Here is a 26,054-nt window from a genome sequence, read left to right as displayed (position 1 = left end):
TACAACGAGGGGACCGGGAGAGCCATACACACAACAGGGGGAGCCACGCAGAGCAGGACAGGGATGGGGGGACATTGCATACCCGGCTTATACTCGACTCAATAAGCTTACCCAGTTTTCCGTGGCAAAATTAGGTGCCTCAGCTTATCCTCGGGTCGGCTTATACTCGAGTAAATACGATAATCAGTATCATTCCCTGTTAGTCACAAATATTGAATGATTTTCCATTGCTATATTTTTACTCACCATTTCTAAAGAATCAACAATTTTAGCACACAGAAGAGCTCCTGGCAAGTCAAAGTAGTTGTCATAGAAGTAGTATTTAGCTGCAACAACAAAACAACAGATTTCAATTTTGCTCCTTTATAGTACAAAAAAAGATCAGATGTAACAATCCATTTTTTTCTAACCTTGTTTCCAGCAGCCGCATCTTTCAAGGCCTCTAATCCAACCAACCAGTCTTTGATGAGGGACAAAAACCTCTGAAATAGCTATCTGCAAGTGGCGATTGTGCTTTATTTTTTAATATCCTACATCATGGCGCAAGACTCTTTAAATGGTCAATACTGACTTGCTACCTCCCGTAGGTGTCACTGGAGACTCTGGACTCTCTCTATGAAGTAATCAGCCATTTGTGGGCAATGGTTTCTATATTACTGCTTGGAAACAACAATAAAGAGGGATAAAATAAGATTTTCTAAATCCTGTTCTTTTAGATCAAATGTCGGCAGATTCATTGCAGTAGATCATCTTTCATCGCCATTCTAACTCAGACCCACTGTAATGTAGCTGCTGTGAATGGCACACAATTGTGAGCACTCAGTGTACCCAATCCTGTCAACCTTATTTTATGTGAGTGTGGAGCCCCTTCTCGGTTAAGGGGACAGGATTTTTTTTTCTCTTGAGTAAAATGATTACTGAAAAGCATTCTTACCTAAATGTAAAAATAACTCAAATCTGAATGATGCATTTACTCGAGTTCACTAATATCATGTTTTATTCAAAAACCTCAAACCATTCAGTTACAAATAGGAAATACCGTATATACTCGAGTATAAGCCGAGATTTTCAGCCCACTTTTTTGGGCTGAAAGTGACCCTCTCGGCTTATACTCGAGTCAGTATCGGCGGGGGGGTCGGCGGGTGAGGGGGAGCGGTGCGGTGACATACTTACCTGCTCCTGGCGCTGTCCCTGCATGTCCTATGGTCTCTGGGCAGCGCTTCCTGTGTTCAGCGGTCACGTGGTACCGCTCATTAAAGTAATGAATATGCACGCATATTCATTACTCTAATGAGCGGTACGTGACCGCTGAACACAGGAAGATGCCGCCGGCTCCCGGAGACCATCTGACAGTGAGACGCTGCCAGGGACCGCGCCGGGAGCAGGTGAGTTTATCAGGGGAGGGGGAGCACTGCGCGATAGTCACCTTCCTCGTTCCATCGCTGCGCGCTACTCTGTCTTCTGTCCTCTGGCTGTGACTGTACAGGTCAGAGGGCGCGATGATGCAATTAGTGTGCGCGCCGCCCTCTGCCTGAACAGTCAGTGCCGAGGATGGAAGACAGAGCAGCGCACAGCGATGGAACGAGGAAGGTGAATATCGCAAGTACCGGGGTCCTGAGCGAAGAGAGGGGAGTATGTGATTTTTTTATTTTAATCGCAGCAACAGCAAATGGGGCAAATGTATGGAGCATCTTATGGGGCATATATGAGGAGCATGTTATGGGGCATAATGTGTGGAGCATCTCATGGGGCCCCTAATGTGTGGAGCATCTCATGGGGCCCCTAATGTGTGGAGCATCTCATGGGGTCATAATGTGTGGAACATCTCATGGGGCCATAATGTGTGGAGCATCTTATGGGGCCATAATGTGTGGAGCATCTCATGGGGCCCCTAATGTGTGGAGCATCTCATGGGGCCACAATGTATGGAGCATCGTATGGGGCCATAATGTGTGGAGCATCTCATGGGGTCATCAACCTTTATGCAGCATTGTATGGGGCAAATGTCTGTATGGAGCATCTTATGGGGCCATTATTAACCTTTGTGCAGCATTATATGGGGTATATTTTAATATGGAGCATCTTATGGGGCCCATCATGAACTGTATGGAGAATTACATGGGGCTCCTGATTCAATATGGATATTCAAAAACACTTAACCTACTGATGTCTCAATTAATTTTACTTATATTGGTATCTATTTTTATTTTTGACGTTAACCGGTAGCTGCTGCATTTCCCACCCTAGGCTTATACTTGAGTCAATAAGTTTTCCCAGTTTTTTGTGGCAAAATTAGGGGGGTCGGCTTATACTCGGGTCGGCTTATACTTGAGTATATACGGTAATAGTAGATGGGAAATACACATTCATAGTAATGAAACATAACTATCAATGTCATGGGAAAATATGGTATAGCTAGATCTAGTAAGCACGATTTAATAACGTTTGAATAACATAATCAATGAAAACAATTACACCACTCATATTGCAAGCTCGTAATAAAAGAAATGTATTAAAGCTGTTCCATGTGATATCCTGAAAACTACTGACATACGGTAGCTGCACAGTCCAGCACTTCGCTGGTCCACAAAGGCTTAGAGAAAGATGGACTTTATCGCCATCTGCTGTTCAATACATAAACTTCACAAAATAAAATCATTGTGGTAAAGGTGTTTTCTAGCAAAGGTTTTTATTACTACTCCAGCAACCTCTCTGCACTGCTGCCTCTGGTCTTTATTGACAGGCTGCAGCGGTGACCTCATGTCATCAGTGCTACAGTCAACCATCTTTGATTGTGAGAACTGCACGCTCTCCAATGCCACAATCAGAGACAGCATTAGAGGATTGCAGAGGGACTAAGGCTGATCTGGCCAGCTTCACAGCAGTGCTTTCAGGCTGCATAATAAAGATCTGCACTCCTTGCCTAGAAAACTGGCCATCTTTGATAAAACTGCTGAATTGGTCGGTAACCAAGGCAATGTGCAATAAACTACAGAACTAAAAATGGCTCTGTTCTTGGGATCGATAACAATTTTTAATAAGAGGAAAATTGCAAAGCTGCAATTTTAACCATTTAGCAACATGGGAATACCTTTTAAAATATAACATATAGTATTTTGTAGCCTACAAGACCACCCCAGCATTTTAATGGGTTGTGTTGAAAAGAAAAGTCACACAGTCAAATGTGATCTTACATGGTGCCCACTTCAAATTGTTACGTCTTGGTAAAACGGGGATAGATGTCCTGAGTGGAGGAACCCCCTGCATGGCACCCAGGGTATGACAACCCCTTAAAGGTTATATTCCTTAAGTGGTCATGCCTTACCTGATCGTGCATACGTCCCATTGATTGCTTTAAAATGTTTCCACTCTCTTTTTTCACCATAAACCTCTTCAATCATTTCAGCAGTCATCATCTTGGTGCCATGAGATGCCCTGTAAAAAATTTTAAAAAATAAAATGTTCGTGTACGTTTATCTTCTAGCCATGATTGCATGATTGTATGTAGAGCCTTTTCACCTGATAATAACTCCTTAAATATGTAATTCAAGATTGGGGAGTCAGAAGATGAAGACTGAAGGGCAAATTGTCAAAACTCTCTAATTAAATCTGAGCTGTGATTGCTTGCTATGGATAAAAAGGCAAATTTTTTGCCCGAAAGTTTTGATAGGTCTGCCCCTTAATTGAACATCTATACTTCCTAGGTATTGTACTTATCTTCCATTACTACCACATGAATAATTAGTACATTATGGGCCTCCTTCATTAAAACCGGTGTTAATCATGAAGGTCTTCGTGAGCGGGCGTACTGGAGTCAGATGCTCCTGATTCATAAAGAAATGCAGACCCCTTCATAAATTTTGATCGTCTGACGAGTGGCGTGTGCCTCAGGTACTGGAGTGATATTTCTGGCATAGGGAATGCCACAGCTCGTCATGAAATAGACAAGCTGTAGCATCCTGCCCCTGTCCTGTCCCAGCTCAGCCCACTGCAGCTGAGCTGAGAGAAACTGGAATAAAGAATTCAAAAGTCATGATATTTAGGCACAACTCCGAGTTTTGCCTAACTTTTGCAACTTTTCAAAGCTTTTAAACCAGAATTCTGGTGGAAAGTTTTGGGGAAACAGGCCCTTTGTTTTTAAATTGATTGTATTATAAAAATAACCCCTTTCTATAATGTCATATTTGGGTACGCAAAAGTCCCTTACATGTACCAGAGCAATGAGACATTTGTAAACATTATTATCTCTTGCTCTTGTAGACCTAGCTTGTCCATGTATTACATAGATGGCCATTCAATTGAATAAATGCATATAGTGTAGCTAGAGGGAATCTGTCAGCAGGATCAACCCTCCTAAGGCGTCTATATGGTGTGAGGCAGTGTCTGGTGTTACATGTGAGGGTCACTGTATGTCCGCCCCAGTATTCGCACGGTAGCGTATTGAGGCCATGAGGAGCATTGCAGTCACAGGCGTAGCTGTGGTTGCAATGCAGACTAAAGTGAGTATAGGTCTTGGCCATGCTGGTTGTCCAAAGCAGGTTTACAGAAAACCTGCTATGGGCTTTTGGGTTTTGAAACAGACTGCATGGTCTGTTGTGGTATGTTGTGCATGGTAGTGCACAACATACCATGTTGGTATGGTAGTTGTGCAGTCCGTTTCATTCCGGGCTGGGTTTTCCATGTGGCTGAAGGCCACAGGTTGCTAGTTTAGTTTAAAACCTTGCAGTATAGGGTTTGGGTGTGTCAGGGTCAGTCTGGTGTTTGGAGGAGTACAGAGCAATCGGCTCTGCAGAGCTCCACGCTGTGTCAGGCAATACAGGCCAGCAGAGTCAAAAAGCTAGGGGAGCGGAGACGCCTGGCACCCACAACGTACACTCTGGTGCAGTCGCCCATGGTAACCAGTGTCGGAGGTGGACTGTCTTGTGCCCGGCGGCGAACCAGAGGTAGACTGTCCTGTGCTCGGGGGAGGACTGGCGTGTTTAGTGACTGTAAGCTGGAGGATATGGTGCCCGGCTGCGATCCAGAGGATATCGTGTACTGTGTAATGCTGTCATTAATCAAGAGGAGGATTCGCATGATTAGCATTTGTAAACTGAAGGATATCGTGTACGGTGTAAAGCTGTGAGTAGCACATTAACACAGCAGTGCAGTCGCCTATGGCAACCGGTCAGAGGAGGACAGGCGTGTTTAGTGACTGTAATCGAGAAGATATATGCCCAGCTGCGATCCAAAGGATAACGTGTGCTGTGTTTTGCCGAGTTGAACATTAAAGAGACATTTTGCTTTGAACTTTGCTGGGTCACTGCCTCATCACTGCATAAGTGTGCTACCGCTGCACTACAATGGGCATGTAGGTCATAGGAAGCTGAATAAAATGGTACCTTCACATCTGCGACCTGATGTCTTATTCCAGAGAAATCCACGTTTTCTTATATGTAAATGACCTCTTCAGGCCTGGTGCCTGGAAGATAACTCTGTCTCCAGAGCTTATTTTACATGAAGGGGGAGTTACCAGTGTGAGACAAGTAACTCACACAGAACAGCAGAAATGAACTTTGTTTTCTTACAATGTTGACACAGCTGCAGCACAGCGGTAATGACTACAGCACATAACCGCTGGCAGCTAAATCACTAGAAAGAGAGAGCTGACCAGGTGACTTCCTGACACGTGCTCATTGCAGCCATGCCAGCAATGTCAGTAATGACTGAGGACAGTGACGTAGAGGCAGTGCTGGAATGGCAGGAGGGGAAGCAAGGCTAACAGCATTCCCATGGATATTAATTACCATTAATCAAAACTGAAAAATCCATTTAATTCATAATACATTTACAGTATCATTCACATATAGTGGAATTACATATCATTAGAATAGCTACTATGTAAAATATGAGTTTTCTATGCATAACCATCACCAACAAAATGCTGTTTGGCTACTAATCATCAGTCTTAACACTAATCTTGTACACCAAGACTGTACACGCAGGATCGTTACAATATATTGCAGGTTACATTTATTATAATACTTAATTCACCAAAAATGAATATTTGCAATTTATGTAGATGAAAACTCACTAAACGTGCAACTGCCCCAAGTATTTAGAAATACATTTACAACCTTGTAGTTAATAATATCTAAAATGAGAAAAAGATATTCAGATGGCAGATACCTGAGAATAGTTCCATCTGCAGCAAGTTTAAGAAAGTTTCCTTCTTCCAAATCCAACACCAAGCCTTTGAAGCTAAAATATTCAGCAAAAAATGTGTTAAGGATCTCTATACAAAGCTTATCTTCATCTATTAAACACTCAATCACTTTGATAGTTTGAGTCAGCAGATATTTTTTATAACTGAAATGGCTGCTAAAATTACTTAATGATCTCAGGAGCCCAATAATCTACAAAGTTTCAGCTCGGCAGCCTTTTAAGCTCAAGAGTCCCATGTCCTCTTATTCCCCTTTCATGAAGTGGATACTTAGGAAACCACTGATGTCAGTAGTTGGGGAGATACTCAATGCATAAACTTTTGCTGCTCTGATCTCTCATCGCCCTCTGGCAAACAGGAGGCTGGGAGGCAGCGAAACTGAGCACTCCAAAAGACTGCAGGTTAGAACAACCTTTTAATTCACTTTAACTCACTAGTAGAGATGAGCGAACCCAAACGTAAAAGTTCAGGGTTCGTACCGAACAGTCAGTGTCCAGTGCTAAACGCCGAACACTGGCTTCTCCCGATCCTCCATTGCAATTTTCGGAGTTCCACGGGAAGAGTTTTAAACATCAAAAGTTTGAGTCCCCTTTTTTTAATGAGGTTGCGTCGTGTTGCGTCGGACCGTTGGCACAAAAAAAGTTGCATGTAACGTTTTTTTGTGCGTCGTGAGCATCTTTTCCAACCGCGCATGCGCAACTGGAACTCCGCCCCCTCCTCCCCGCACATCACAATGGGGCAGCGGATGCGATGTAAAACTGCATCCGCTGCCCCCGTTGTGCGGCGCTTTCAACGCTAGCGTCGATGTGCTGCAACGTCGCATAGCGACGTGCAGTGCACGACGCTAGTGTGAAAGTAGCCTAAGTTGCAAAATTTGGCACCACTTCACTCCAGTCCCCATTTGGTGTATTTTTAATACTTTCAGCTGACATTTTTATTGATACAATTTTGGAGTAAATACAATGTTTTGATCACCTCTTGTGGCATTTTATTGCAATGTTGGGGAGGCCAAAAAAACATAATTTTGGAGTTTCGATTTTTTTCTCATTACGTTGTTTACCGATCAGGTTAATTTATTTTAGATTTTGATAGATCTGACTTTTATGGACATAGAGATACCAAATATGTGTATTTATTTTTTCTTTATTTTTAGTTTGAGGAAAATAGAGTGATTTCAACTATTATAGTTTTTTTCATATTTTTATCATGTTGTTTTACTTTCTACTGTATCTGTCACTTCTCTTACGGCACTTGAACCTGTGATCATTCGATCACTTGTATTATAGGAAAATTTGGCAAAAAAGAAGAACATCCACTTTTAAAATGTTATCCTTTATTTCAAATTAGTTAAAAACCATTCTGTTGGCTCATGAAGACATCTGACATGTTTCTGTCCTTAGCAATAGAGATATGATTTTTTTTATATGTCTATGACTAAGTGTGGTTTTACACGTTTTTTACTAGTTTGAAATAAAGGACATTGTTTCATTAGTGAATGTTCCTGCTTTTTTACTACATTTTCCTACATTGCTGCTGGGCAGAAGTTCAAGGGGGTTCCACATGTGATACGAAAACAAAGTGGTGAGTTCACCATTTTTCTTATTTCACTTGTACTATACACAGCAAAACCACTGTCTCCTACGAACATCAGCTACAGGCTGGCTTTCATAGGAGAATTGTCGTGACAGGCACCGAGGTCTTCAGTAAATCCTCGGCTGTCATGGCAACGTATAAGCGCCTCAAGATCGCGTATCAGGTATGCCGATGGGCACATGGAATGATGCACCTGCCTACCGTCGCGTTACAAATGCCACTTTTAGTGGCAGATGACGGCTGAATAATACAGCCATCATCTACCTGGAAAAATGCAGACTCAACTCAGAGACTGGAAGCTGGCATATGATATAACAGTACATAACATATTGGGAAGGACTTAATATAATATAGTTCAATTTAGTTACTACTAAAAAAAAAATAGGATTACCAGAAATCCCAGTCTTCGAATGTAACAGATAGTAAGTCTTCTTTATAACCTTTTTCAGCCACTAGGTACTGGGCAAAACTGTCATAAATCAACTGTTGAAGACAAAAGAGAAACATTACTTTCAAGATATAGAAAAAACAGTGTAGCTATGACTTAACTCCTTAAGGAGCGATACGCATTAAAAACGGTGGCCGCTAAGGAGCCTTATTCCCTAATCATCGCTTTAAAACGAGGATCGGGAATAAAAGAATAGCGCTCCCTCCAAGAGTTTGAAAATCTCAGAGGTTTCAGCTACCTGGGATAGACGAGACCCTGGAAAACATGATCAGGGCCGTTTTTTTACTGTCTCCAATTACAAGATCGCCCTTGTTCAACGAATAACGACGATCACATTAAAAAAAAGTGACATCCGGTGTCAAAATAATTTCTCTCTCGTCTGACTCAACAGCATAGGAGGCAGTCTTCAAGTCAGAGGATGTCCAGAGACTAAAAGAACATTTTTTTTCCCAGTCCCTGCCACTCCCATGCAAGGCTGTCCCCAAGAAAGATGCCGGGTTTGTGGGAAGGGCGGTAGAAGGAGTGATTCCGGTATTATTGCCAAAAACCAGGCCTTTGTATCTCCCCATTTCGTAATCTACCACACAACGTCCCATTATTAATTTGACATTAGTAACACCAAATCGTCTTTTTTCAAATAATTTATATTTTCTGTTTAGTGGGCCCCAGCAGAGAGGAATTTTTATTGGACAAGTAATAAAAATAATATTTTTATCAGTAAAACACATTTCACCCCATTTCACAATTAATTCCAGTACTTCATCACTCACTTACCAAACTATTCTTCAGATAAATGCTTGTCAACATACCTACGTCTGCACGCTCCAGAATGTGGACCACGCAAATGTTCTTGAAAAGTCAGGTCATCTGACAATTAACTATAAGACTTGATCACTCACATATCAAACTATTTTTTAGACAAATTCTCGATCACATGTCCACATCTGTGTACTCCAGAATGTGAACCCCACAAGTTTTCTTTTGACCATTTACAGTCGGGGAAATTAGTATTTGATCCCTTGCTGATTTTTCTTTTAATTCTTTAAGTACGGTAAATCAGGGAAAATAGTACAAACAGTTAGAAAATAGTTACCTATTACAAATCAGCATTTAGTTGAACCGATGATAAGGGAAAAAGGGGGGGTCGGTTGGGAAGCAAGGGGGGGAGTCATGGGGAAAGATAGGGAAGGGGTGGGGGAGTTCAAAAACATTGGTTAGGTTGGGTTATCTCTATCAAACAAGGTATCATGGGGGGAATTACCAACTATAAACAACAAAAGAGAAGGTACACATAATTGAATACTATAGCATATAGCCAAGCTAACAAATTCGCCAGGAGGTAAGAATATGAGGGCCAGAGACATATGGTCAATTATGGTGAGCAGAATGATAGTGCGAATGTGACAACGAGGAGGCTTAAACTCACAGAGAGTACGGACATATACAAGCTGTCTTTCCACTTGAATTATAACTATGTAATTGCTTCCAAGGACAAGGAAGGGCTCCCTGCGACCTTCGGTACAAGGCGATGTGCTCACCTTGTACCGAGCGTCTCCTCCCTGCAGGCCGCGGATCCAAAATGGCCACGATGCTACATCCGGGTCCTGCAGCGAGGTGGCTTACCAGCGCCTGCTCAGAGCAAGCGCTGGTAAGCCTGCAGCCCTGCATGTCAGATCGCTGATCTGACACAGTGCTCTGCAAAGTGTCAGATCAGCGATCTGGCCCTATAACATGATGCCCCCCCGAGGCAATGTTATAAAGTAAAAAAAAAATATTCACATGTGTAAAAAAAAAAAAAATTCCTAAATAAAAAAAATATATATATATATTGTTCCCATAAATACATTTCTTTATCTAAATAATAAAAACAAAAACAATAAAAGTACACATATTTAGTATCGCCACGTCCGTAACGACCCCACCTATAAAACTGTCCCACTAGTTAACCCCTTCAGGGAATGCGGTTTAAAAAAAAAAAAAAACAGGCAAAAAACAACGCTTTATTATCATACCGCCGAACAAAGAGTGGAATAACACGCGATCAAAAAGACAGATATAAATAACCATGGTACCGCTGAAAATGTCAAGTTGTCCCGCAAAAACGAGCCACCATATAACATCATCAGCGAAAAAATAAAAGTTATAGTCCTCAGAATAAAGCGTTGCTAAAATTATTTTTTCTACAAAATAGTTTTTATAATATAAAAGCGCCAAAACATAAAAAATGATATAAATGAGGTATCGTTGTAATCGTACTGACCCGAAGAATAAAACTGCTTTATCAATTTTACCAAACGTGGAATGGTATAAACGCCCCCAAAAAAGAAATTCATGAATAGCTGTTTTTTGGTCATTCTGCCTCACAAAAATCGGAATAAAAAGCGATCAAAAAATGTCACGTGCCCGAAAATGTTACCAATAAAAACGTCAACTTGTCCCACAAAAAACAAGACCTCACATGACTTTGTGGACCAATATGGAAAAATTATAGCTCTCAAAATGTGGAGACGCAAAAACTATTTTTTGCAATAAAAAGCGTCTTTTAGTCTGTGACGGCTGTCAATCATAAAAATCCGCTAAAAAACCCCCGCTATAAATAGTAAATCAAACATCCCCTTCATCACCCCCTTAGTTAGGGAAAAATAATAAAATTAAAAAAATGTATTTATTTCCATTTTCCCATTAGGGTTAGGGCTAGGGCTAGTGTTAAGGCTAGGGTTAGGATTAGGGCTAAGGTTAAGGCTAGGGTTAGGGCTAGGGTTGGGGTTAGGGTTTCACTTAGAATTGGGGGTTTCCACTGTTTAGGCACATCAGGGGCTCTCCAAACGCGACATGGCGTCCAATCTCAATTCCAGCCAATTCTGCGTTGAAAAAGTAAAACAGTGCTCCTTCCCTTTTCGAGCTCTCCCATGCACCCAAACAGGGGTTTACCCCAACATATGGGGTATCAGCATACTCTGGACAAATTGGACAACAACTTTTGGGGTCCAATTTCTCTTGTTACCCTTAGGAAAATAAAAATTTTGGGAGCTAAAAAAACATTTTTGTGGAAAAAAAATGATTTTTTATTTTCACGGCTCTGCGTTATAAACTGTAGTGAAACACCTGGGAATTCAAAGTTCTCACAACACATCTAGATAAGTTCCTTGGGGGTCTAGTTTCCAATATGGGGTCACTTGTGGGGGGTTTCTACTGTTTAGGTACATTAGGGGCTCTGCAAACGCAATGTGATGCCTGCAGACCATTCAATCTAAGTCTGCATTCCAAATGGCGCTCCTTCCCTTCTGAGCTCTGCCATGCGCCCAAACGGTGGTTCCCCCCACATATGGGGTATCAGCGTACTCAGGACAAATTGGACAACAACTTTTGGGGTCCAATTTCTCCTGTTACCCTGGGGAAAATACAAAAATGGGGGCTAAAAAATATTTATTGTGGGAAAAAAAACAATTTTTATTTTCACGGCCCTGCGTTTCAAACTGTAGTGAAACAATTGGGGGTTCAAAGCTCTCACAACACATGTAGGTAAGTTCCTTAGGGGTCCAATTTCTTCTCTTACCCTTGGGAAAATAAAAAATTGGGGGCGAAAAGATCATTTTTGTGAAAAAAATATGATTTTTTATTTTTACGGCTCCGCATTATACACTTCTGTGAAGCACTTGGTAGGTCAAAGTGCTCACCACACATCTAGATAATTTCCTTAGGGGGTCTACTCTCCAAAATGGTGTCACTTGGGGGGTTTCAATGTTTAGGCACATCAGTGGCTCTCCAAACGCAATATGGCATCCCATCTCAATTCCAGTCAATTTTGCATTGAAAAGTCAAACGGCGTTCCTTCCCTTCCGAGCTCTGCCATGCGCCCAAACAGTGGTTTACCCCCACATTTGGGGTATCAGCGTACTCAGGGCAAATTGCACAATAACTTTTGGGGTCCAATTTCTTATCTTACCCTTGGGAAAATAAAACAAATTGGAGCTGAAGTAAATTTTGTTTGAAAAAAAGTTAAATGTTCATTTTTATTTAAACATTCCAAAAATTCCTGTGAAACACCTGAATGTGGTTTTGAGCACCTTGAGGGGTGCAGTTTTTAGAATGGTGTCAAACTTGGTTATTTTCTATCATATAGACCCCTCAAAATGACTTCAAATGAGATGTGGTCCCTAAAAAAAAAATGGTGTTGTAAAAATGAGAAATTGCTGGTCAACCTTTAACCCTTATAACTCCCTAACAAAAAAAAATTTGATTCCAAAATTGTGCTGATGTAAAGTAGACATGTGGGAAATGTTACTTATTAAGAATTTTGTGTGACATATCTCTGTGATTTAAGGGCATAAAAATTCAAAGTTGGAAAATTTTCAAAATTTTCGCCAAATTTCCGTTTTTTTTCAAATAAACACAGGTAATATCAAAGACATTTTACCACTATCATGAAGTACAATATGTCACGAGAAAACAGTGTCAGAATCATCAAGATCCGTTGAAGCGTTATAGAGTTATAACCTCATAAAGGGACAGTGGTCAGAATTGTAAAAATTGGCCCGGTCATTAACGTGCAAACCACCCTTGGGGCTTAAGGGGTTAAGAGCCTTAAAGATGTAAAAAAGGTCTGTGGTACATTTATGGAGATCATGCTCATAGTATAGAGAATTATAGGCTTTAAATACAATAATACGCCCCATCCAGGAGAGGGTCGGCAAATCATAAGATTTTGTTACTGTTTCCACCTTCTTCAAAAGTGGAATGTACATGTAATTAGCTTAGTATAAACGTGTACGGTCTTTAGTGATAAATACTCCCAACTATTTTAATGTTTGCATGGGCCAGTTAAAGGGTGAATGTTTGCGGAGGATGGCTATATGAGAACTCGGTATGGTTATATTGAGGGCTTCCGACTTGGTAGGACTGATTTTTAAATTGGATATATGGCCAAATTGATTTAATATGCTAAGTATTGTTGGAAAGGCTAAGAGCGGATTGGTTGTGAGAAATAATAAATCGTCTTAAAAACTAACATTTTCATCTCTGTGCTCCCAATCCTTAGACCTTTGATGGATTCCTCTTGTCTGACCTTTTGAATGAGTGTCTCTATGGTCAGGGTGAAAAGAGGGAGACAATGGACACCCTTGTCTAGTACCATTGTTAATACTAAAGCTCTGAGACAGAGTGCCATTAACTCTCACCCTGGCCGTGGGTTGTGAGTACAGAGAGAATATTGCAGAAACAAATTGCGGCGGAATTTCTCTAGTACCCTCTCCATATATCTCCAGCTGACCCTGTCAAACAACAGTGCCAGCGGGATACCCCGGGTTGAGGCAAAAGCTATAGATTGAATGTTCTTCGCTGAATTGTCCCTGCCCCTCATGAACCCGGCCTGGTTTGTATGGATTAACTTAAGGAGGACATCACCAAGTCTCCTAACCAGAATGTAATAATGGCCCACAGCTTAAGGCCCCGTCACACATAGCGATTTACCAACGATCACGACCAGCGATACGACCTGGCCGTGATCGTTGGTAAGTCGTTGTGTGGTCGCTGGGGAGCTGTCACACAGACAGCTCTCTCCAGCGACCAACGATCAGGGGAACGACTTCGGCATCGTTGAAACTGTCTTCAACGATGCCGAAGTCCCCCTGCAGCACCCGGGTAACCAGGGTAAACATCGGGTTACTAAGCGCAGGGCCGCGCTTAGTAACCCGATGTTTACCATGGTTACCAAAAAAAACAAACAGTACATACTCACCATCTGATGTCCGTCAGGTCCCTTGCCGTCTGCTTCCTGCTCTGACTGAGTGCCGCCCCGTACAGTGAGAGCAGAGCGCAGCGGTGACGTCACTGCTGTGCTGTGCTTTCACTTTACGGCCGGCAGTCAGTCAGAGCAGGAAGCAGACGGCAAGGGACCTGACGGACATCAGATGGTGAGTATGTACTGTTTGTTTTTTTTTTACATTTACACTGGTAACCAGGGTAAACATCGGGTTACTAAGCGCGGCCCTGCGCTTAGTAACCCGATGTTTACCCTGGTTACCAGTGAAGACATCGCTGGATCGGTGTCACACACCGATTCAGCGATGTCAGCGGGACCTCAACGACCAAAAAAAGGTCCAGGCCATTCCGACACGACCAGCGATCTCACAGCAGGGGCCTGATCGCTGGTACGTGTCACACATAGCGAGATCGCTACTGAGGTCGCTGTTGCGTCACAAAACTTGTGACTCAGCAGCGATCTCGCTAGCGATCTCGCTATGTGTGACGGGGCCTTTAGTATCAGCATTAAAAAAGAAATCAGTCTGTAACTGGCACAGAGATTAGTATCTTTCCCATCTTTCGGGAGGACAGAGATGAAGGCTTCTAAGGATTGTTTAGGCAAGGGATGTCCAGCTAAATAAGAATTGAGCACTGTTATCAAATGTGGAAGAAGGGATTTGATACATTTTTTGTAGTATGAGATAGGAAGTCCGTCGGGGCCAAGGGCTTTTCCATTGGGGATAGTTAATAAAGTTTCTAGTATAACCTGAGCAGTAACCGAAGCTGTTTAGGGAGTGATCTTCTGGGGGGAGCTTAGGTAATTGTAAAGGGTCAAGGAACAAGGAAATCTTTTCTGAAGCCACAGTTGGATCTAAAGTATCCATTGGTGTGTCAAGATTATATAGCCCTTCATAGAAATTTTTAAACTCTTTGGCAATATCGGCAGTCTCAATGGCTGTTGAGCCATCAGTGGAGTTAATTTGCTTTATGAAGGTTTTATCATTGCGTTTCTTTAGTAATGAGGTCATAAGTTTGCTGCCTTATTGCTATGAAGGCAAAACTTCTGGCAGCTTTTCATATAAATCTTGGCTGAGTGGATATCTAGTAAATCTCTAAAGGCCTGTGGTAGCTTAATTACTTCCTCTTGTACCTCGGTTGCTAATGATCGTTAATGCAGGGTTTCAAATGAGTTAATTTGATGAAGGATAGAAATAATTTCTCTCGATGGTTTCTTCTTTAAGTGTGAGGCCAATGCCACAAATTCTCCTCTCATATTGGTCTTATGAGCCTCCCATACAATAGGCTGTGACGGGCCTGAATGAGAGTTTTCTTAGAAAAAACGGTTGAGAGACTTGAAAAGCTTAGTAATGTGGGCTGTAGAATCTAAGAGCATTTCGTTTAAGGTCCAAGAGTGGAGGGAGTGAGGCAGGGATTTGATAATAATTTCTAAAAATATTGGGGCATGGTCCGAAATTGAGATGACATCAATTTTTGCTGATTTAACACGTTGAAGGTTTGGGGATTGCGTCAGGAGTTAGTCTAGTCTGTGATAGCTATTGTGTGGGGGAGAGAAAAAGGTGAAATCCTTGGTCATAGGGTGCAGAGTTCTCCATGGGTCTATTAAATTAAGGGATTGCAAATTAAGGTGTAGTTTTCTTAAGGATTTTTGGGAGACAGAAGATTTGCCAGATGAGGTATCTACTAGTGGATTAAGTCGGATATTGAGGTCTCCCCCTACAATAAGTAGGCCTCCAGAAAATAAGCGGAGGGTATGTAGGATTCTCATAAGCCATCCAATTTGATTGCTATTGGGAGCATAAAGGTTGCATAAGGTAATTGTAGTGTTAGCTAGTAGGCCCTTTACCATAATTTATCTACCATCCGGGTCAGATAGGGTGTCTCTCAATACAAAGGGCGGGTTCTTTTTAAAAGCTATGCTCACTCCCCTAGAGGCTGAACTGCCGTGCTGTGATACCAGGTTGGAATCTGCGTCCTAGATACATCAGGGACACAACCCTTGTAATGCATTTCCTGTAGGAATGCAATGCTGGTGTTCTTTGTGCGCAGTAGATTCATTATTTGACTGCATTTACTTGGGAAGTTCATGCCGCTCGCATTGTGCAAGGCCACTACTATAGCAGCTGGCATAGTTGTATTAGTCATTGTATAGGGATAAGCGAATCATAGTGGATACATATGTGTACCTAGAACAGCAAATATTTACAAATAACATCTTATCGGCGGCAGAGGTGGGGGGCCGCAGCATCCTCCGAATGCAGACAAGACAGTCTATTGCATATGCACAAATGGCGATCTGATGTTGTCGGAATTAGAATCACCATACGTGATCACGAATCAAACTTAGTAATAAGAATTCCACCATAAAACCATAGCAAATGTGACAGACAAAACAATAGCTATTAACCATCTGCCATTAATTGGCAGAAATTAGGCCCAGGTATGTCTATGTGTATATAGCATCGGCAACGGGCTGCAAGAGAAAAAAAAAGGAAGTGAAAAAAAGAAGGGAGGGAGGGGGGGTGGTTTAAAAAAAAAAAAAGGGGGGGTGTAGATATCTCATAGCCCTTACCAAAACCTCACCCAGACTTCGTCAAGTCAGGGCCTGCCACAGGACCAAAAAAGAAATATATCCAAGTGGTGTGCACTGTGTCTCAGGGAGGAAGCTTCTTCCTGGACCCATGTTTCCCTTGTTTGGGGTAGCGTGCCTTTTCACTGGCGACCACTCTTCAGGTCTCACCAATGGAGGAAGTAGAGGAAGGGGAATGTTCATGTCAAAATCGAGGGGTAACAAGGAAGGCACCTCCATGGGGGAAATGTTGAAGGTCTCCCACACCTTTGAAAGATCCTCTGGAATAACCACTTATGATCCCTTACTGATTTTGTAAGTTTGCCCACTGACAAAGGTATGAACAGTCTATAATTTTAAGGGCAGGTTAATTTTAACATTGAGAGATAGAATACCAAAAATAAAATCCAGAAAATCACAATGAATAAATGATATAAATTTATTTCTATTTTGCAGTGAGAAATAAGTATTTGATCCCTCTGGCAAACAAGACTTAATACTTGGTGGCAAAAACCTTGTTGGCACAGCAGTCAGACGTTTTTTGTACTTGATAATGAGGTTTGCGCACATGTCAGGAGGAATTTTGGTCCACTCCTCTTTGCAGATAATCTCTAATTCATTAAGGCTGTCATTCAGGCTGTTGCTTGGCAACTCGGAACTTTATCTCCCTCTATAAGTTTTCTATAGGATTAAGGTCTGGAAACTGGCTAGGCCACTCCATGACCTTAATGTGCTTCTTTTTGAGCCACTCCTTTGATGCCTTGGCTGTATATTTTGGGTCACTGTCTTGCTAGAAGACCCAGCCACGACCCATTTTTAATGTCCTGGCAGAGGGAAGGAGGTTGTCACTCAGGATTTTATGGTACAAGGCTTTATCCATTGTCCCAGTGATGCGGTGAAGTAGTCCTGTGCCCTTAGCAGAGAAACAGCTTCAAAACACAATGTTTCCGCCTCCATGCTTGACAGTGGGGATGGTGTTCTTTGGGTCATAGGCAGCATTTCTCTTCTTCCAAACACAGCGAGTTGAGTTAATGCCAAAGAGATCAATTTCTGTCTCATCTGACTATGGCACCTTCTCCCAATCACTCACAGAATCATCCAGGTGTTCATTGGTAAACTTCACACGTAATGTGTACCAATGGTTTTCTTGGTGACTGTAATCCCAGCTTCCTTGAAATAATCCCCCTGTGTAGTTTTAGGCTGATCTCTCACCTTCCTCATGATCAAGGATACCCCCCGAGGTGAGATTTTGCATGGTGCCCCAGATCGATGTCAATTGGCAGTCATTTTGTATTTCTTCCATTGTCTTTCTATTGCACCAACAGTTGTCTCCTTCTCACCAGTGTCTTACACATGGTTTTGTAGCCCTTTCCAGCTTTGTGCAGGTCTATGATCTTGTCCCTGACAGTCTTAAAAAAATGGTTATTAGACCTACCGGTAATTCGGTTTGCAGGAGTCCATCCTGACAGCACCCTGGAGGATGTCCCCTCCTCCTTGCAGGGACAGAAAAAAAACACACGAGAGGTTAAAAGGTCCCAGCCCGCCCCTTTCCTTCAGTGTTTTGACAAGTACCACCCATGGATAGATGCAAATAGAATTTTTTATTAACCACATCATATTACAGCATATGAAAATAGTATACATGGGGGGGAAGTAACGATGCTGTCAGGATGAAATCCTGGAAACCGAATTACCGGTAGGTCTAATAACCATTTTCCAGGATGTCCCCCTGACAGCACCCTGGAGAATACCAGATAAAACTCCTTTAGGGTGGGACAACTGCTTGGAGAACTTTTCTCCCAAATGACGTTTGCTGGGTTGCTAACACATCAAGTTTGTAATGTTTACAGAATGTGTTCACTCTGGCCCAAGTTGCGGCCTTACATATTTGCTCTAAAGACGCACCCGCTCGTTCAGCCCATGATGCTGAGATAGCCCTAGTAGAATGAGCTTTAATTCCTGCTGGACAATCTACCCCTTCTGATGAATAGGCTTTAGAAATTACCGTTGTGATCCATCTAGCTATAGAAGCTTTTTTACCCTTATTTTGTTCCCCAAACAGGATAAATAGGTTACGGTCCCTTCTCCAGGAATTAGTGGCCTCTAGATAGTCTAACACTGCTTGTCTGACATCAAGGGAGAAGGATGGTAAAATTATTTCCTGGTTTCGGTTTTGTATTGAAGCTATTTTAGGGATAAACAATGGGTCTAATTTTAAAATTATGTGATCATCGCGAACCTGAAGGTAGGGATCCCTAATAGATAGAGCCTGAATTTCTCCCACTCTTTTAGCTGTTGTAATTGCTACTAGAAATGCTGTTTTCCATGTACGGACTGAGATAGGCATGTTTTCCTGTAAGGCAAAAGGATCTTTACATAGAGCTCTGAGGAATAATTTAAGTCCCAAGAGGGAACTAACTGCCTAAAGGTGGGACGCAATCTCTGGATGGCTTTAACAAACCTAATTATCCATGGGTATGAAGCTAAAGGATAATGTAAGAAAATGCTGAGGGCCGAAATCTGAACCTTAAGAGTACTAGGCCTAAGCCCCAAGTTGAATCCAGATTGCAGAAAATCCAGAACTCTGGGAATGTCCGGGGTCTCTGGGAACACGGTAGACCTGCCACCTTCCATACAAAATTTCTTCCAGATCTTGTAGTAGATTGCCGAAGTTACCGTTTTTCTACCAGTTTTCTACTCGCTTGGATAGTTGAAATGACTTCATCTGATAAACCCCGAGCTTTCAAAATGTCCCTTTCAGGATCCATGCTGAAAGGTGTAATCTTTCTGGGTTTTGGTGGAAGACAGGACCCTGATAAATGATGTCCTTCCATAGAGGGAGTTTGATTGGGTTCTCTGTTGTCATGGACCCCAGCAACGGAAACCAGCTTCTTTTTGGCCAGAATGGCACAATCATCAGAACTGTTGCTTGGTCTTCCACCAACGGAATGAGTGCCAATGGAGGAAACGCATAGGAGAGTGGTTCGTCCAAAGTCTGGCTTAAGGCGTCGACTGCTTCTGGCATGTCTGAAGGGTTGAGAGAATAGAATCTGGGCAACTTTGAATTTTTCCTTGTGGCAAACAAATCTATCTTGGGGGTTCCCCAATGGTGGCATAATAGTTGGAAAACTTCTTGGTTTAGTTCCCACTCTGTGGGACAGACCTTCCTCCTGCTTAGGTAGTCGGCCAGGGTATTCTGAGACCCTTCTAGATGCACTGCTTTAATTGAATGAACTGTGTTCTCTGCCCAGGCAAATATCTTTTGCGCTAGATTTTGAAGTGCTTTGTGCTTGGGACCTCCCTGGTGTCTCAGGAATGACATTGCTGTCATGTTGTCCGTTTCGTCTTAGGGTCACCCAAACTGCGAAAAGTTCTCTGAAATTTGAAGACTTGTGGCTGATGTCCTTGGGCCACTTGCCCTCAAAAAATTGTCCTTCCAGGTGTGCTCCCCATCCCCACTGACAGGCGTCTGTGGTGATTACCACACAAGGAGTCGGAATCCATGGAACACCTGTTCTTAGATTGGTGGGTTGTGTCCACCACCATAATGATCTTCTTACTGTTGTTGATAGTTGAATCTGTCTGTCCAGAGACGTCTGGCAACGATCCCAGACCGATAAGATCTGTCTTTGAAACGGTCTTGAGTGGGCTTGGGCCCACCTGACACAGGTGATACAGGCTGTCATTTTTCCTAAGATCTTCATGGCTGATCTTATGGTAACTAGACCTTTCAGGAACTCTATGATCATCTTTTTTATTGACTCCTGCCTTTCTCTTGGCAGAAAGGACTGTCTGCAGGTTGAATCCAGAAGCACTCCCAGGAATACCTTCCAAGATTCGGGTTTTAGGTGAGATTTTTTCCGATTTACGACCCATCCCGGTGTTCCAGCACCGCTATGGTTCGATCTCTGTGTAGGAGTAAAGTTTTTTCTGATCGAGCTACCAGGAGAAAATCATCCAAATAAGGAATTATTGTAATTCCTTGGTTTCTTAGGTATGCAACAACTTCTGCGATCAGCTTCATGAATATTCTTGGGGCTGAGGCCAAACCGAACGGGAGATATTGAACCTGGAGGTGGCAGGTCTGATCCGATAAACTTACAGAGAACCTCAGAAGTTCCTGAGAGGTTGGATGGATTGGAACCTGATAATAAGCACTCGTCAGGTCGAGAGTGCACATTACTGAATTTTTGTCTATGAGATGGATAGTTGATTTTATGGATTCCATCTTGAACCGTTTGTATTTGACCCAAGCATTTAATGGTTTTAGGTTTATGATGTTGCGACTTTCCCCTGACGGTTTCGGGATTGAGAATAGGGAAGAGTAGTGACCCCTGCCTATTTCTGATGCGGGAACCCAAACTATGACCTGGGAGCTGAAAAGTTCCTGAAGGTCTGAGAACATTGGAGAATCGGCTGCCACAGTTGTCGGTGAGATATACCTTTGGGGCGCGGAAGATACAAGTTCTATTTTGTAGCCCTTGGATATTATATTTAGTACAAATTCGTTTTGTGTGATCTGACCCCAATTGCTCAGAAAAAACCTGAGCCTGCCCCCTATACCTATGGCGTCATTGCCTTCTAGGCCTAGAGCTTGATCCAAAAAGGGAATTTCTTCCCCTTCTGTTCTGGGTATAGGAACCTTTATAGGTCCCTCTGTTGGATCTCCACTGTTCTTTATAATCAGGTTGTTTACTGAGGTGGGGGCCTTCTCCGAAAAGGCTGAAATTTCTTAGGTTTATCCTCAGGAAATCTTTTTATTATCCGGCGCGAACTCCCAAGATGTCATCTAATGCGTGCCCAAATACCCTGGATCCCGCAAAGGGAATGGCACACAATCTATTCTTAGAAACGTTATCTCCCGACCAGGATTTAAGCTATATAGCTCTATGGGTTGAACTATTTCTAGCTGCAAATCTCACAGATTCGGCTGAAGTATCAGCCATGAAGGCTGTGGCAGATTTTATAATGGGAAGGGAAGAAATTATTTCAGCCCGTGGGGTTTTGTTAACTAAATGTTCCTCTAATTGCCCCATCCATATGAACATGGACCTTGCCACCGAAGTCGCCGCAATATTAGCCCGTATTAGGGCTGCTGATGTCTCCCAAGCATGACGTAGGAGAATGTCCGCCTTGCGGTCCATGGCATCCCTTAGGCTTGACGAATCCTCAAAAGGAATAGAAGTCTTTTTTGTAACTTTAGCCACAGGAACATCGACTTTAGGGATCTCTTCCCATGTCTTGATATCATCTGGGTCAAATGATAGACGGCCCTTAAATTCCCGGGACATCACTAGTCTACGCTCTGCTTCTTTCCATTCTTGCAATATCATCAGCCGGATATGATCGCTTACAGGGAATACCGTCTGCTTCTGAGATGTTAGACCTCCAAACATCAGATCCTGTCTGGATTTTGGACGCGGCTCTTCCTTCAACTGCATAGTATTTCTCACCGCTTGCACTAGGTCTTCCACTGGGAAGGGATATTTCCTTCCTTGATCCTGTTCTTCCACTGGAAGTTCTCCTTCTTCCTGATCTGAGCTCTTGAAGTCTGATTCTTCATTTGACGGTGATATGTCAATGTCTTCTTGCTCTGCATCCTATCTAGGTCTCTTGCGGCTCGGACCTGGACTGGAATGGTGCTGTTGTGATATGGTAGCCAAGGAAGCTTGTACTTCCTCCCTGATTAAACTCCTCATCTCCGACAATAACGTTGGTTGTTCTTCTCTTACAATCTTGGAAATACAGGAGCTGCAGAGTGCTTTTTTTGTATGCCTCTGGAAGCTTTACATGGCACATGGAGCAACGGCTAGATTTCACCGAGGCATTGCCTGGCTTTTTTGCCGTTGGGAGGAGTGTTTGTGGGATATCCTTATCCTAATAACACAAGAATAGGGACTGGACTTAGTGTCTACATGTGAGTTCAGGTGTGTTTGTGCTATGCGCACTTACCCCGGCATCCTCACTTCTGATTTCGATATCCTCCTTTGTCTCAGGGATTCTGACACCTGCTCACGACTCCCTTTGCGCCAAATCAGCGACACCAATCATTTGACCGCGGGTCCTGCACATGTGGACACTAGGCAGCCCGAACGCAAACTAAATCAAATTTGCTGCCTGCCGCCCACCACGCTGTGAACGCCAGCCGGGATACACCACTGATGTCACCGGAAATGACCTCGGCTATTTTCCCCACTTACTTCCACAATGTGTAACGCACGCTGGGTCTCTGCTGATGTCACCGGAAGTGACGCTCGGCTCTGTTACCGCCGACTCCTCCGTGTTCCTATATGGAACACATAGTTCCAGGCGCCTCTTCTCCTGCCTGGCGCCAGAGCCGAGAGCCCCCCACCGGGAGGAAGTGGCTCTACCCAGGAGCCCGTCTGCTCGACTAGTCTCTGGGGCAGAGGGACTCCCCACCGGGAAGTTTCTGCCTTGGGCCGTTAGACAGGGGGAAGGATATTGGACCAGCCGCACGATCCCCCTGAGCCCTCCGGTATGTCAGGACTCTGAACATTTTTTATTACCTTTTGTGCATTACTGCCCTTTTCCAAGATGGCGTCTTTGGTCTCATCTGCACTGTGTCTTCCTGCTATAAAACTCCACCCCAGCCTTCAGTCTGTGCTAGAGTATTCTGCCTTGCATCCAGCTCCTGACCTCTGGTGACGCCCTGGCTATATACCTGCTCCTGTGAACCTGTGTGGTTATCCTGCTACTCTGCTCTGAGTTCCTGCTGCATACACCAGTTCCAGTAATCCTCCTTCATCTACTGCTCTTGCTCATCCATCTGCACTTGCTGGACATGTAAACTGTTTCTGCTCTGCAAGTACTTGAGACTATTACCCAGGCCTTCCTGGTTGAGCTAAGATATTATTTGAACTGCCTTATAAGCATATCTATCTGTGTTTTGGACTAAGCAGGGACTTATTCGTGTCAAGTATCCTCAAGAATGATTGTGCTTCATAGACTTTCTGCGTGATTGCATTTTCCTCTGAAGTTTCCTATAGACTGCTAAGCTGCATTTAATATTTACTCCCAGTGTTGTGGACTTGAGTTTCTCTCTGCACCCGTTTGAATCACCGTGTGATAATAGACTTTACCACTTATAAAACTGTGTCCTGTAGTTGTCTTGTTCCATGCAAAGAGTCTCCTGAGTTATCCCCTATAATTATTACAGGATACTCCAGCCTAAAAAAAAAAAGGAGACTGCTGGAACAATGACTGCAGAAAGCAGACTAGAGCAGGTGTTTTCCATAATTAGATCACTGCAGAAAGATGTGGAAGGTCTGCAAAAGAAGTTTGGAAGCTTTGAACACAATCAACAAGTGTTTGGACAGACTTTGCAGGACTTAAGCACCCGCATGGCAGCCCAGGAAAACAAACTTGCTGGCATAGAGTCCCAGTATGGACGGGCTTTTCAGGACATAAGCACGCAAATAGCTGCACAAGCGACTTTTCCCTCTGGGCAACCGCCACCAGCTAGCCCACCTAAGTTGCCCCCATTCAGATTTAATGGTGATCGCGACATATTTCGTGGCTTTGTGAATCAATGTATGCTATATTTTGATGTGCATGCTGACCGTTTTCCTAATGATAAATCCAAAGTATTTTGTTCAATAATGCTGCTGACCGCACGAGCGCTCGCCTGGGCGAATCAGATGATTGAGTCTCGTGACCCACGGTTAAATAACGGTGATTTCTTGGCCACTATAGCATTCATGTTTGATGATCCTAATTGCCGTGCAACCGCTGAATCTGCTTTATTGTCTTTATGCCAGGCAAAACGTTCTCTTATTGAGTATGCTACTGAATTCAGAAGATTAGCGGTAGATACCAATTGGGACAGTTATGCACAATTGCCTATTTTTAAAAGGGGTCTGTCTAGTATTGTAAAAGATGAACTAGCTCGCTGAGTCACCACAAGAGCTAGAGACATTTATACAGCATTGTGTGCGCATTGACATTCTCCTTACTGAGCGTAGGCAGAAGTTTGCTGCATATAACCGTATTTCTAACTTCCCTTCCTTCCAAAGAGCCTGCAGGTAAAACATCTCGGGAGGTGGAGGAGGTGCCCATGCAAATTGATTCCGTTCAGAGGCACGAGATCAATGAGCGCCGGGAGCATCGCGTTCGTGAAAGTCTATGTTTCTACTGTGGCCAGTCTGTCCACTTCTTGATCAATTGTCCTAAGTGTCCTAGACGGCCTAACAAGGTGCTAGCAGCAGTAGGGGAGTATGACAACTGTGATGATGAATCTGACATCTCTGAATGTAGCCTGCCTTTAAACACTGTATTCCATTCACTTTCTATGACTTCACCCCCCCCCCCCCCCAAGGAGCTTAAGGAAAAGAACTCTCACTGTTCTCTCCCTATTAAGATCCTGTGTTCAGGACAATGGATTTCCAGTGCAGTTATGATTGACTCTGGTGCAGGTGGCAATTTCATGGATATCGCATTTGCCAAGGAACATGGTATTGAAATTCAGCAAAGAGCCTCTCCAATTACCATGGAAACAGTGGATGGGTCACCTTTAATCTCTGGGCCTGTGGATCAGGAGACTGTACCCCTTGAAATTTTGTTGGAGCCTAATCATCTTTCTTTCTTGCTAATTTCTTCTCCTCATTTTCCTGTGATTTTAGACATTCCTTGGTTGCATTCTCAGAACCCAATTATCAACTGGGAGACCAAGGAGATTATCTTTCCAACAAGGAGCAACTCAGCGTTAACAGAAGCTGTCCGAGTCCACGGCTACGGAACCACATGTACAGGTATTTTCTTTACCTCCAGCATATAAAGTTCTCTGACATCTGTGACAAGAAGAATGCAGATCAGCTTCCTCCACACAGGCATTATGACTGTCCCATTGAGTTGCTTCCTGGGGCAGCTATTCCTTTTGGTAATGTATTACCTTTGGCGGCACCTGAGCTTCAAGCCTTTAAGGTGTATATTGATGAAAATCTGGCCAAAGGCTTCATATGTCCTTCTTTCTCACCAGCAGGGGCACCTATCTTTTTTGTAAAGAAGAAGGATGGGACCCTGAGACCCTGTGTTGACTATCGGGAACTCAATAAGGTAGCCGTACGAAACCATTACCCTTTGCCTCTGATTCCCGAATTACTGGAAAGAGTCCGCCATTCTAAGGTGTTCTCTAAACTGGATCTTCGTGGGGCTTATAATTTGGTGCGTATTCGTCCAGGGGATGAGTGGAAGACAGCATTCAGATGCCGGTATGGACACTTTGAATCTCTTGTGATGCCCTTCGAGCTTTGTAACGCCCCTGCAACGTTTCAACACCTTGCTAATTACATTTTCAGAGATTTGTTGGACCAATTTATAGTGATCTATTTGGATGATATACTAATCTTTTCTGACTTTCTACAGGAACATGAAGAACATGTCAAAACTGTTTTCAGTTGTTCTGCGTCTGACAAAGGTTCTTCTGTGTAATCCAAACACCTCAAACTTGGATTCGTCTGTCAATA

At 43.1% G+C, this 26,054-nt stretch overlaps 1 protein-coding gene across 1 annotated transcript in view; it reads right to left on the bottom strand.

The window, feature by feature from the left end:
* NT5DC1 (5'-nucleotidase domain containing 1) overlaps window positions 1-26,054 on the bottom strand; it is a 397,045-nt gene that overhangs the window by 342,455 nt on the left and 28,536 nt on the right. Inside the window, exons 2-5 of the mRNA XM_077289501.1 lie at window positions 8,187-8,278; window positions 6,169-6,240; window positions 3,326-3,435; window positions 247-326 (exon numbers count right to left, since the gene is read on the bottom strand). Coding sequence (XP_077145616.1) covers window positions 247-326; window positions 3,326-3,435; window positions 6,169-6,240; window positions 8,187-8,278 — 354 coding nt within the window. The remainder of the gene's footprint in view (window positions 1-246; window positions 327-3,325; window positions 3,436-6,168; window positions 6,241-8,186; window positions 8,279-26,054) is intronic.

This window comes from Ranitomeya variabilis, chromosome 2 (genome assembly GCF_051348905.1).
Source record: "Ranitomeya variabilis isolate aRanVar5 chromosome 2, aRanVar5.hap1, whole genome shotgun sequence".
Taxonomy (NCBI): domain Eukaryota; kingdom Metazoa; phylum Chordata; class Amphibia; order Anura; family Dendrobatidae; genus Ranitomeya; species Ranitomeya variabilis.
Note: the sequence above shows the minus strand (reverse complement) of the source record. Positions and strands in the feature narration are given on the sequence as shown.